An 11,618-nucleotide genomic window follows, 5' to 3' on the forward strand; every position below is an offset into this window, starting at 1 on the left:
AAGAGGGAGGAGAGGGGAGATCTTTTCCACATATTTTTCCACAGTGATCAAAGGGGCTGGGAGACGGCCAGAGAGTAAAGCCCCTTCTTGCAGCAGAAAAGAGACTCTTTCAGGGAGATAGAGAAGTTAAAAGTATCTTTTCTGTTCCACAGGCTATTAGACAGCAGTGCCTTAAATATTTCACACATATAATAATGAGAGAATCTGGTCCCTGTGGAGCTGGAGGAAGGTGAATTAATGATAATGTCTGTACTTGGCTCCTTCTTCAGAGCCAGCTCCACATAGCAGCTCAGGTTTCTCACCTATACATCTCCCTGCATCTTCAAGGGTATACTCACCCATCAATATGGACCATCCTCTGGTTAGCTAATGGCTGGTAATTTTTTTCTTTATTTTTCTGGGACTCCTCCACTGGGTCTGGAAAAATACAATTAATCAGTTGCATCCACACAAAAAATCACAAACAAATAAACAAGAATTCATCCTCTTTGCTGTGTGCAAGTGTCCCCACATTACATGCAGGACTTTGAAATGGATGCTTATTGTGGAGTTCTTGTTTGCACCAGTACCACTGTGAGAGCCACTTATATAAGTCATTGTTAAAGTTAGGGGAACATCTGAATTCAAGATGGGGCAAACCCATTAAAACAATGATGGATGGGGCAAACCCGCTAAAGCAAGGATGCCTAAGTTTGACAAAAAAGTATAAAGCTCTTTCTTTTCCATTAAAAAATCAAGGTATTTTGACTGTCAGAGAAACACAACAACCCTTCGATTGCTTGAAAGTAGAAAAGCTGCTGCATGCAAGAGATTCTGGGTGATGCAAAATTGTGTGATGGTGCTGGCTGCCTCTGCCAGGGGCAGGTGAGTCTGAATGAATGGTACTCGACAGGAGAATCAGCACCTCTGGAAACAGACGCCTCAGTCTCACTGGGAGTTATTCCCTGGAGAAAATTCAGTGGGAAACAAAAACCTAAACTCTGAAGTTAAGCCCTGCTTAGTTACAGGCTGTCAAGGAAGAAACACTGGGCTGATGTGCTGTAAGTACAGTGAAAGTCATCATCGGGGTTCTCCCCTGCACACAGACCCTTTTCCTCTGAGATATGAAAGCATGCTGGCTGTCAAGCAAAAAAAACAGCTCATGGTCCAGAAACCTCCTGTAACCTCCTGTCGTCAGCACTGACAACAACCTCAGCAACAACTGCTTCTTACAAGGGACCAAAAGAACAACACCAGGGACCTACAGCACCTTGCTACAGGGCATTTGACCTAAACCAGCCCGCAGCTCTCTGATGGTGACAATATGTACTGCTGGGTCTTCCTGACCTTGCTCAGGTAGGAAAGTAAAGTATCAACAGGACAGGGTCAGGCTTTCAAAAAGCAGGTGAAAGGAGATTTGGCCATAGGCACTTCTGACATTCTCAGCATAAACATTTATGATCTTAAGTCTTCATGTGCCATCTGTGTATGTATGCACTTGCTACTGCTTGAAGCCTGCCTGGAATTGCCTGCAATCTTCAGAAATGTGCCCTTTGCACTGCACTAATAATCCACAAATGTAACTGCCAACTGAGTGTGGTTTTATGTCTGTTTAAAAAAAAAAAAGTACTTAATGCAAGAAAAGGTAAATAAAACTTGAGCCCACTTGCATTTTATGAATAGTATATAATACATGGCAGAAAACAGATCCCCAAAAGGCAGATCTCTCTGGGCAGAGCCTAGGAAGGCAGTTTGGTGGCTGTGGCTCTGGACTGTCTTACCTTCCTTGGTGTGCAGAGATCCTGTGGGAAAAGGGTGAATCCTCAGCACTGCTTCTCTCCAGATTGCACCTTGCACAGTAGGCATATATGAGACTTCTCCCACTTTCTTCCCCTTTTGGCCACAGTACAGTTGACGTCAGTTAATTTGGGTTGCATGGGATGTAAGAAACCCTTCAGATGCCAAGTCTCCTTTCATGAACACACCCACCTCCACCTGCTCTCCGGCAACCTTTTTTAGGGTAAAACCCAGAACAGCACCAAGGATTATGGAGTCATTGCTTTTAAGTAGCACAAGGATGCTATTAGATATAACTCAGCATCATGAGTTTCATCCTTCTGATATTTTGCACCAGCAATGGAGCAAGAGGCCTGGCAGCTCCTGGCCCTGTAGGCTATCTGATGCGACATGCTGTGAAGATAACAAAGTGCAATCCCAAGATGCCAGGAAAACATCTTGTTGTCTGAAGCCAATGACACTGTGACACAATCTTCCCTAAAGTCTACAGTCCCTGATTCCATCAGCTGCTGTCACAGACAACCAAATCAAAGGGGTAAGTTGCACATTGTGGTTCCTGAGAGGCAGTTTGTGGAAAATGGAGTTCCAAACTTCGGCTTTAAAATAAACATACCAAGAGAAACAGGTTCGTCTTTGTTTTGGGCACAATCAGCTCAACTTTTTTCTTCTTGTTGTTCACCTTCTTCATGTTTTTAATGTGGGATGCTGTTTCCTGACAACTGCTGCTGCTCCAAAAACTTGTGCTCTTTTGTGACCTTGGCTTTTTTCTGTCTTTTGGGTTTTATGCTCCTGGTTGATCAGCTTAGTACTGGCTCAGGCTAGGTACTAAGGCTTCACCATGATCAGCCCTGTTAAGCAGTCATTTAAGCCCTGCACTTGCAGTGAATTACTGCTTGGACTGGACATTGATATGAGTTGTCAGCATTGAGTAATAACTCTGCTTTTACCAAAATGGGTGAACAGCACCCATGATAAAGCTAAGGCAACCCTGGTCTCACAACACGATGTGGTAGATGTAGAGGAAGCCTCTTTCTTCTAGCCAGGGAGGGAGAGAAACACACAGAGGCCACAGCAGTCCAGCACAGTGAGTGCTGCAGCAGGCTTCTTTCTGTCCAAGCACAGCATAATCTGGAAAAATGTCATTGCACATCCCAAGGCAAGAGGGACACAAATTCTGTGCAATTTTCTATCTGAATTAAGCAATCCCTGAAGTCAGCTTTGAAGAGCACAGAGCCATGCTGTGTTCTGAGTTAGTGGAAGGAAAGTTTTAGAGAAAATTGGGAAATTTGGAGAAAGCTGAGACCTGGAGATGGCTGGTGAGAGAAAGCATATTAAAACAAAACTCTTAAGAAAACAACATTTAGGTTGATATATAGGCTGGGAAAGCATCAGTTTTGAGCAGCTGCAAATTTAATGCATTTAATTTCCAGACTCAGAACCATTAAATCACATTCCCTTTAATTTTAGGGAGGAAAAGAAAACCTTATGCCTTGTGCTTAATTAGTGAAAAAGAGTGCACTGACCTTTCTGCAGAATATTCAAAAGCAGGTGGCATTAAACTTACTGATGCTTGCAAACACACACTTTTTTAAGCACCCTGACAACTTTTACACAATTCAAAATCAAGACTCAGATATAAGTGGGCCACATCTCTTTAACATCATCTTAACACATACCTTGCACATGTCCATCTGAATTAGCCAGAAATATTGTGGACAAGGCTATTTTAATTGAAGATTCTGAAAGCAACTTGTATTACCTTAGCCTGCGTTATTCAAGACTTCTGGAACCAGCAAAGTTCTGGTATTTATTTCAAAGAGATCAGATCATTTATGTGCTCTAGAAGCTTTCTTGTTCTACTATTTCTAATAAAGGATGCAATTTTAATTTTCATGTTGGCCTCGAGAGATTCTGAACTTGAAATTTGGACATAGACAATACTGCATTGCTTAGGAGATCCACAAATTAACATTTACACCAACTGGAAACAAAAGAAAAATAACTAATGAGGAAAAACTGTCCAGAGACCTGCAAGTTTCCACATCAGGAGCTCTCTCCTGAGACTAAGCAAGAAGGGAGGTTTAGACCTAAAACTGCTGCTCTTGGTTTTGGATGCTAATTCCTGAAGTGGTTGTCAAAGACACTGAGAGCATAAGCCCTGAATAAAAGTCCTCGTTGGGAATTGGCAGCGATGTTATGAGAATGGCCTTCTGAGCAGGCTGTCCTGCAGCCAACCACCACCCCTGTACCTCTGAGTAGGGAAGGTGCCTCCTTTCCCTTTTCAAGAACGGTTTTGGGCATTTCACCAGCCTTCATCTCTCCACACTAACCCTTTTTCTACTGGTAGTTCCTGGCGCATCTGCCAAGATGTAGCCTTTGTGCAGGAAAAAAAAAAAAAATTCTAGCGCCAAAGTTCTTAATAATTAACATTTGTAACACAAAACTGGTAAAACCAGTTCTCTAAAATAAAGCCGGGCATTTTATTATTATTTTAGGGTTTAATTTAGTCATCATCAGTTACTCAGGCTCATGTTTGTAAATTACGCGGGCCAGGGACTTCACCCCTCCGGCCCGACCAGTTGGGGAGCGCGACCGCCAGCGCCGGGGGCAGGGTGGCGGAGGGGCGGCGGCGGGGCAGGCGCCTCCTGCGGGGCGGCCCGGCCGGAGGACCCGCGCCGCGCCGGGCAGGGCAGGAGGGGGCAGCGCTGGAGGGGGCGGCCGCGAGCCCGGGGGACAGCCCACCGGGTGTCTCCGCAGCCCGGCTAGCGGCGCCAGCTCGCCATTGCCCTCTGGAGGAGCCGGGCCGCCGCTCCCGCGCCCCCACTCACTGCCGTCGGCGAACCCCGTCCTTTCTTTGAGGTTTCGATGGGGTTTTGCTTTGTTTTGGGATTACTTTTTAATTCTGATTTCGCTATTTTTTTCCAGAAGATTTCCAGCATCGCACCCGCAGTGGTGCACAACCCTCCCCCCGCCACCCTCCCAGTCCCGTGGAGGGTCCAGCCAGCACCCAGCGGCAGCCCAGGCCCCGCGTCCGTCCCCGCACCGCCGCCCTGCCCTGCCGCGGGGTGCCTCGACGCCGCCCGTGTTGCCGGCGGGCGACTGCCCGACTGCCCGCTAGGGCTGCGTGCGCCTCGCACTGCTCTGCTGCTGTCCGGCGGGCACGGCGCGATGGGTGGGCGCCCTGTGACGAAGCGGCCCATTAGCCAAAATCAGTCCATTACCGGCACAAACCACGGCGCGTAAAAGCTCCCGCCACCGGAGCGCACATCAGAAAAAGAAGAAAAAATTGGAAGAAAAAAAAAATTAAAATAGAAGAAACGAGAGGAAAGAGAAAATAAGAGACAAGAAAGGGCACAGCCGGGATTTCGGGCTATTCCCTTTAATTTATTTTCTGCCTGCGCTGCCGGGAGCGCCGTGCGGGCAGGGAGCGCGGTCGGTGTCCAGCCCCACGGACGCTCCGGCTCCGCGAGACGCACGGGGCGCTGCCCGCTCCAGCGCCCTCCCCTCCCCCACCGCCACCGCAGGTGCGCGCGAGCCCAAGCCGCGCGGGCATCCCCAACCTTTCCCCCGCCCCCCGCCCCCCCCCGCTCCCCCCCGCTCTGGCGTCAACACCCCGCCTGCGTCACGCGGTGCGCGCGCCAGAAAGAGCCGCGCGGGCGGGGCGCGGGGGCGGGGCGGGACACCCCTCTCTCTCCCTGCCCGCCCCCCCTCCCCTCTCGTGCAGGCCCCGCCTCCTCTCCCCACGTGTCAGTTTGTTTTCCCCGTCGCCACGGCGACCGTAGGCGGGGCCGCCGCGAGGTGAGGTTATAAGAAGGGCGTCGGCGGCGGGCGCCGGGCAGTGCCGAGCGGGGCGCGGCAGCAGTGGCAGCAGCGGCACGGCGCGGGCCGGCCCGGCCCCTCCCTACCCGCTGGCAGCACCGCGCCCCGGCCGTCCCGCCCGGCTCCCCCATGGCCGCGGCTCCCTGGGAAGCACCTCGCGCCGCCGCCCTCCCGGTGCCGGAGCCGCGTTGCCGGGCGGCGGCCGCCTCCCCGCGGCGCTGCTAGCGCCCCGCGTCCCGCTCACCTTCATCGCCGGTAAAGCACCGAGGAAAGGCGCTCCCGCGGCACCAACCCGGCGGCGCTGCGCCGGCTCTCCGCGGCTGGACGGCGCGTCCGTGCCACCTCTCCTCTCTCTCCTCGGCGGCGCTCGGGACGACGGCGGCGGCCGCAGCTCGGCGTGACGCCCCGGCGCGGATGCGGTGGGTGCCGGGCGAGGCCCCCGGCCCGACCCTCCCTCTCTCCCGCCGCCGCTGCCTGACACCGCTGTGCTCTCCCCACCCGCAGGCAGCCCCCCGGCGAGTGCGAGATGGCGCTCAGCGGCACACTCCTCCCCTCCATCGCCACATTCGCGACGGGCGCCGCGGGTCGCGAGAAGGCGGCGCGGCCCGCGGGCCCCGGCAACGTGAGTATCGGCGTCGCGGCGGCGCGGGCCGGCCGGGATGGGGCCAGGGCGAGGGCGGCGGGGGCCGGCCGGGGCGGGTGCGGTGCGGCGGCGGGCCGGGGGCTGAGCCGTACCCGTCTCCCTGCAGCGGTGGCGGGTGGAGCTGTCGCAGCTGAAGCGGACGCCGCCGGCGCTGGCGGCGCGACCCGTGGAGACTCCGCCGTCGGAACTGGAGGCCGCCGCCGCCCTGGGGTCCCGTCGCGACGCTGAGGAGTTCAACGAGCTGCTGGACTTCGATTTCATTCTCTCCAACTCCCTCATGCACCAGGAGCCCACCACCGCCGCTGTGGTGGTGGCTCCCGCTGCCACACCGGCCCCCACCGCCAGCCCCTGCCCCGCCGGGCCCTTCGCCTACCCGCTGCCCCGGCCCGAGCCCGCCGGTCTCCTCTACGGCGGCGGCGGCGGCAGCCGCGACGGGGCTCCTGCTGCCGGCCCGGCTGCCCCTTTCAACCTGGCCGACATCACCGACGTGTCCCCCTCGGGAGGCTTTGTGGCTGAGCTCATGCGGCCCGACCTGGACCCGGTGTACCTTCCGGCGCCGGCTGCGCTGCCGCCCCTGGGCAGCCTGCAGGGAAAGTTCGTGGTGAAGGCCGTGGGTGAATACAGCCACCCGGGGCTCAGCCCCAAGAGCGGCCCCGCAGCAGCTGCGCCGCCGCCTGGCACTGAGGGTCCTGGGGCCCCCTATAGCCCACTGCCACGGATGTGCCCCAAAATCAAGCAGGAGGCCGCCCCACCGTGCACCCTGGCCCCACCGCAGCCACCACCACCGCATGGGAGTGGCCCCCGAGGAGCACCCCAGCATGACTTCTCCCTGGGCCGCCCACTGCCCGCCCGGACTACGCCTTCACTGGGGCCTGAGGAGATGCTAAGCGGCAGAGACTGTCTCCCCAATGCTTCAGGGCTGAGCCACCCACCACTGCCACTGCCCCCAGGTTACCCCCCGGCCCCCGGTTACCCCACCTTCCTGCCCGAGCAGCTGCCACCTGGCACACTGCAGTACCAAGGTGAGTCCCCGTGCTTCCACAGTGGGCATGCCGGGGCACCTACTGTGCCGCTGGCCACAGGAGTGCTCACTCTTCCCTGTCTACCTCTAGAGCTGATGCCACCTGGGGGCTGCCTGCCAGAGGAGACCAAGCCCAAGAGGGGACGCCGGTCATGGCCTAGGAAAAGGACGGCCACACACACCTGTGACTATGCGGGCTGTGGCAAAACCTACACCAAGAGCTCTCATCTCAAGGCACACCTGAGAACCCACACAGGTTAGTCCCTGTGTGAGGTTAGTGGGATGTTGTGGCCTGAGGGGCATGGGGAGCCTTGTGGATGGGGAAGAGTGGGAAGCACAGGAGATAAGGTAAAAGAAGCAAGTTGTAACCCTGCTCTGCTGGGTTTCTGGGCTTTTTTCCTGCCCCCTTGGCTACATGAAGTCCTGTGCCGTCTTTGTTCAATGATTCAGATGTGGGAGCAGGTGGGTTTCTTGCGAAGGCAAAATTTCTTGCTTCTCTGATGCTATGTGGAGGGCGAATTAGCAGGTAGTTGGAAGTCAGCTGGGATTTGTTGTTCTTGATGGTGCTGGCCCACTTCCGAGAAGGGAGCAGACTTCTTTCTAAGATACTGTGTTATTTGCTTGTGGTTAAACACTTTGCACATGCACCTTCTTGTCATGGCTTGCTCTAGTGCAAGAGATTGTGTACCTCTAAGCTGCTGTTCCCTTTCTGAGGAAATGGTGATGGGCCCTTCGTGAGTGAGGCTTTCAGCTGGGTCAGCAGCACTGGTGGTGCACCTTGCCTATGTGTGGGAATACATCTTCTCCTGCGCTAGCACTGAAGAGGCAGAGTTTAATTGTTGATTGGCTGCTGCTGGAATTCAAATAAAATCTGCCAAAAAGTGCATCTGAGCCTGAGTTCAAACCTTAACCTTGCAGTTGAATGTGTTGTTGCAGTAACTAAGCTTGTGAAAATAGGTACATCGTGTGTGGTTTTACCAGGGCGGGCACTCCGTAACAGTGATTAAATAACCTGGGAATTTGCATAATTTAAATCCCTGGATTTTGAACTTGGATCAACATTTTGTCCTGAAGAGGAGATGGGAAAGGGTGAAACTACTTACTGTCAATGCAGTAGTTAGGCTCCATCTTCAGCTAATGGCAGTGGGGGGAAAAAAGTCAGTCAAGTGAACAGTACTTCCTGTCTGCCCCAAGCTGGTCAGTACTGTCTGTGGTGTAGGGCTAGGAATTTGTAATTGTCAGGGAAAGTCATCTTGCCATCAACAGTGGTTTTGCTACAGTGAAGACGGTAAGATTGGGTTCTTAATCACGCTGAGCTAATGAAAACAGTTTCCAGCTGTTTTTTAATTCTTGAGACCTGCAATTATCTAAATACATTATGTCTGCTGAGCTATTTCTGGTTGCTATTTGATTGTATAACATTAGCCAGCAAAAATACTCTATTATTATCTGAACTTGTGTGTTCTGAAGCCTTGTGTGCAAAACAACTGGTGGAAATGAGCATTTTAGTGGAGATTTCAGTGATGCCAACATATTGAAAAGAAGCTAGTCTTTATAGTTTGCTTGCAACTGCTTCAAGAAGTCCGATGCATTTTCTTTGACATCACCCTTTTTCTTATCCAAAACCGTGTGTGTTAGTGCTTCTTGAAAGAATGGTGGTAGAAGTGGTAGCCATGGAAAAAAACTAACTGGCGTATTTTATTTTCCGTATTGGTAAAGGTGAGAAACCTTATCACTGTGATTGGGAAGGCTGCGGATGGAAGTTTGCTCGATCTGATGAACTTACTCGTCACTACAGAAAACACACAGGTCACCGCCCTTTCCAGTGCCAGCGGTGTGACAGAGCATTTTCCAGGTCGGACCACCTCGCCTTACACATGAAGAGACACTTTTAATTGGATGCAGTGGATCATTCCTGAACGGCCAGAGAGATTCAGTATTTACAGCACAAGGACTGTCTTCCACAACACAGGGAGAACACAGTTTAAGCACTACAGATAATCAAGGTGAAGTCTTCTAAAGAGTGGAAAAGAGGGATAATTGCATACAAACACCGCAACTGTTTTTTTTTTTTTTAATATATATGCATTTAAAAGAAAAGAGAACCAAAAACATTGGGGTCAATGACTGGATCTTCTATCATTCCATTTGTAAATCCAACTTGAATTATTTCCGGACTACAAAATGCCAAGGAGTGACTGGAAGTCATGGATATCAGGGTTAAACAGACTGTGTGTAGTTCGGATGGTGGGGATATTAAACAGGGAAATTACATTCCCTTAATTTTCTTTCAATGCAATATTAGATGTAAATGTCATCTTGTACTTTCCTTTTTTTTTTTCCTTCTACAAGCCATTATGATCTTAAAAGAGGAGGAAAAATTCAGGTACAAATTATATTTTAAAAGCCTATTTCATGGTGCTTAGTGACTGTTGTTTCTAGAGGTACCAAAAACAGGAAGCCAAAGTTCTCAAACTGCTGCATATCTGACAAGGAAATATTTTTCTCTTCCGATCACAGATTGACCTAAATCAGGTAAATAAACCTGGTTTATCTTTTTTTAAAGAAAATAAGTTTATGCAGACAGTCTGTAATGCACTGTGGTTTCGATGTGCAATAGTTTGTACAATGGTTTATTCCCAAATATGCCTTAAGCAGAACAAATGTTTTCTATATAGTTCTTTACATAATAAATATGTAATATAAATTTAAGCAAACTTCTATTTTGTATATTTGTAAACTACGAAGTAAAAAAAGAACATTTTGTTGGAATTTGTATTTTGCATATTCAAGTGGAAAGTAAGTTTTAAATAAACCTATAATATTTTATCTGAATGGCTACTCTAATTTTCTTCTGTGCATGGGTATGTCCAAAGAAAGCTTATTAAGTATTTGTTAGTGGTTGAGTTTCCCACGGCAAGGGAGTGTCATGGCAGAAGTTTGCAGTATCAAGGGTCTTAAAAATAGGATTGTATCAGTGCAATGCTGATGAAATGCATCTTTTTAGAGAAAAAGGTGTACTGAAAATTTTTGCTCTGAATATCGAACTGCTACTTATTTCACCTGCATGATATGCAGCTGGCGATTTATCATTTTAAAGGTAACTCAGTTTGAATTACTTTTTAGAGGAAATATGTCTGTTGGGGACATTAAACTCCATATTCAAAGAGAACAACTTTTTTTTTTTTTTAGTGCTCTTTTCAGCAAGGAAAATTTCTAGCTTTGTTTTCTTGGCCTTCTCATATAAGCTGGTGCAACTTACCACTTTCATGTGAATGAAGGAAAATCAACTGAGTAAAATCACAGCTAATAAACTTGTTTCAGGGAATGAAGACTGTGTGCGAAACACCTTTTAGCAATGAACTACATGGAGTTTCTGTCAAAGCCTTCTCCGTCCTGGGAATTCAGTAAATGGGCAGTATCTGAAGAGTGAAAATTCCTGTAGGAATCCTGGTACACAAAAATAACTTGGGAAGGCTGGCTATGCGGAGTCTACAAATGGTATCAGCTGTGTGTTCAAGGTATGTTGCTGTGAGGTCCCCAGTGTACCTTCAATTGCATTCTGCTGCAGTTAAATGCACTGAGCCTGCTGCATGCCTCAAGTTGTTACCATTTTTGTTGGAGTTGTCCTTAGGGACCATGTTGCTCTAGTTTCTTTACAAATGTGTACAAATGAGATGATTTCAACATGAATGCTCAATTAATAGAACCTGTTTTTCTCACTACTCTTTGTGAAGAGAAGAAATTATTCCTTTTAGACAGGTTTAAAATGTCAGCTAGGAATTTGAATATCTGCAATGTTAATAAAGCTAAGCATGGAAAACAAATTACAGGCAAGAGCCTATTTTTGCAGTAGTTAAAACAAGAGTGGCAATGTCAACTTTTTGTTCCCGAATGTGTTAGGAATGTCATTAAATTTCATATTTTGTGTTCTTTGTGTGGCGAGTGGTGCCGTTTCTTTCTAAATCCATTCAAGTAACATGATGCAGAAAATATTTCTCACCTCTTATCTCCTAGGTATGCTTTGTTCAACTGAAAGCTATCTTTGTTGGTTTGGTTTATAGGTAACACAGGGAGTAGGGAATGTCTTGTTTGGTTTGCAAACAGCAAGTATTTAAAGCTAAATTAAAGTTATGAGTCATCCTTTATCTGAAGGTTTTTTATGTGAAAACTTTTTACAATTAAGCCAGTCATTTTTACCTCCTCTGTTGCTCTGCCTGTGGATTCTGGATGAGAGATCCAAGGTCAGTGTTGCAACTGGCACGTATTAAGTGCCTGAAGTGTGTTGTTGCATCTTGATAATGCTGGAGCATGCTTGGGTAGCTGCAGGAACACTTCTGTATGGCTGCTATTAAGAAC

The 11,618-nt window shown here is 49.5% G+C and overlaps 1 protein-coding gene across 1 annotated transcript; it reads left to right on the forward strand.

Moving 5' to 3' along the window:
* Positions 1 to 6,009: 6,009 nt before the first annotated feature.
* On the forward strand, positions 6,010 to 9,911 carry KLF4 (KLF transcription factor 4; the record flags this gene model as incomplete). The annotated part of the gene is given in 6 exon segments (XM_080362940.1): positions 6,010 to 6,048; positions 6,051 to 6,092; positions 6,095 to 6,217; positions 6,345 to 7,260; positions 7,351 to 7,515; positions 8,979 to 9,911. Coding segments are annotated over 6 exon segments (1,461 nt in total). The 3' UTR covers positions 9,155 to 9,911.
* Between the last annotated feature and the right edge of the window lie 1,707 nt (positions 9,912 to 11,618).

Source organism: Nesoenas mayeri (assembly GCF_963082525.1).
Source record: "Nesoenas mayeri genome assembly, chromosome: Z".
In the NCBI taxonomy this organism is placed as follows: domain Eukaryota; kingdom Metazoa; phylum Chordata; class Aves; order Columbiformes; family Columbidae; genus Nesoenas; species Nesoenas mayeri.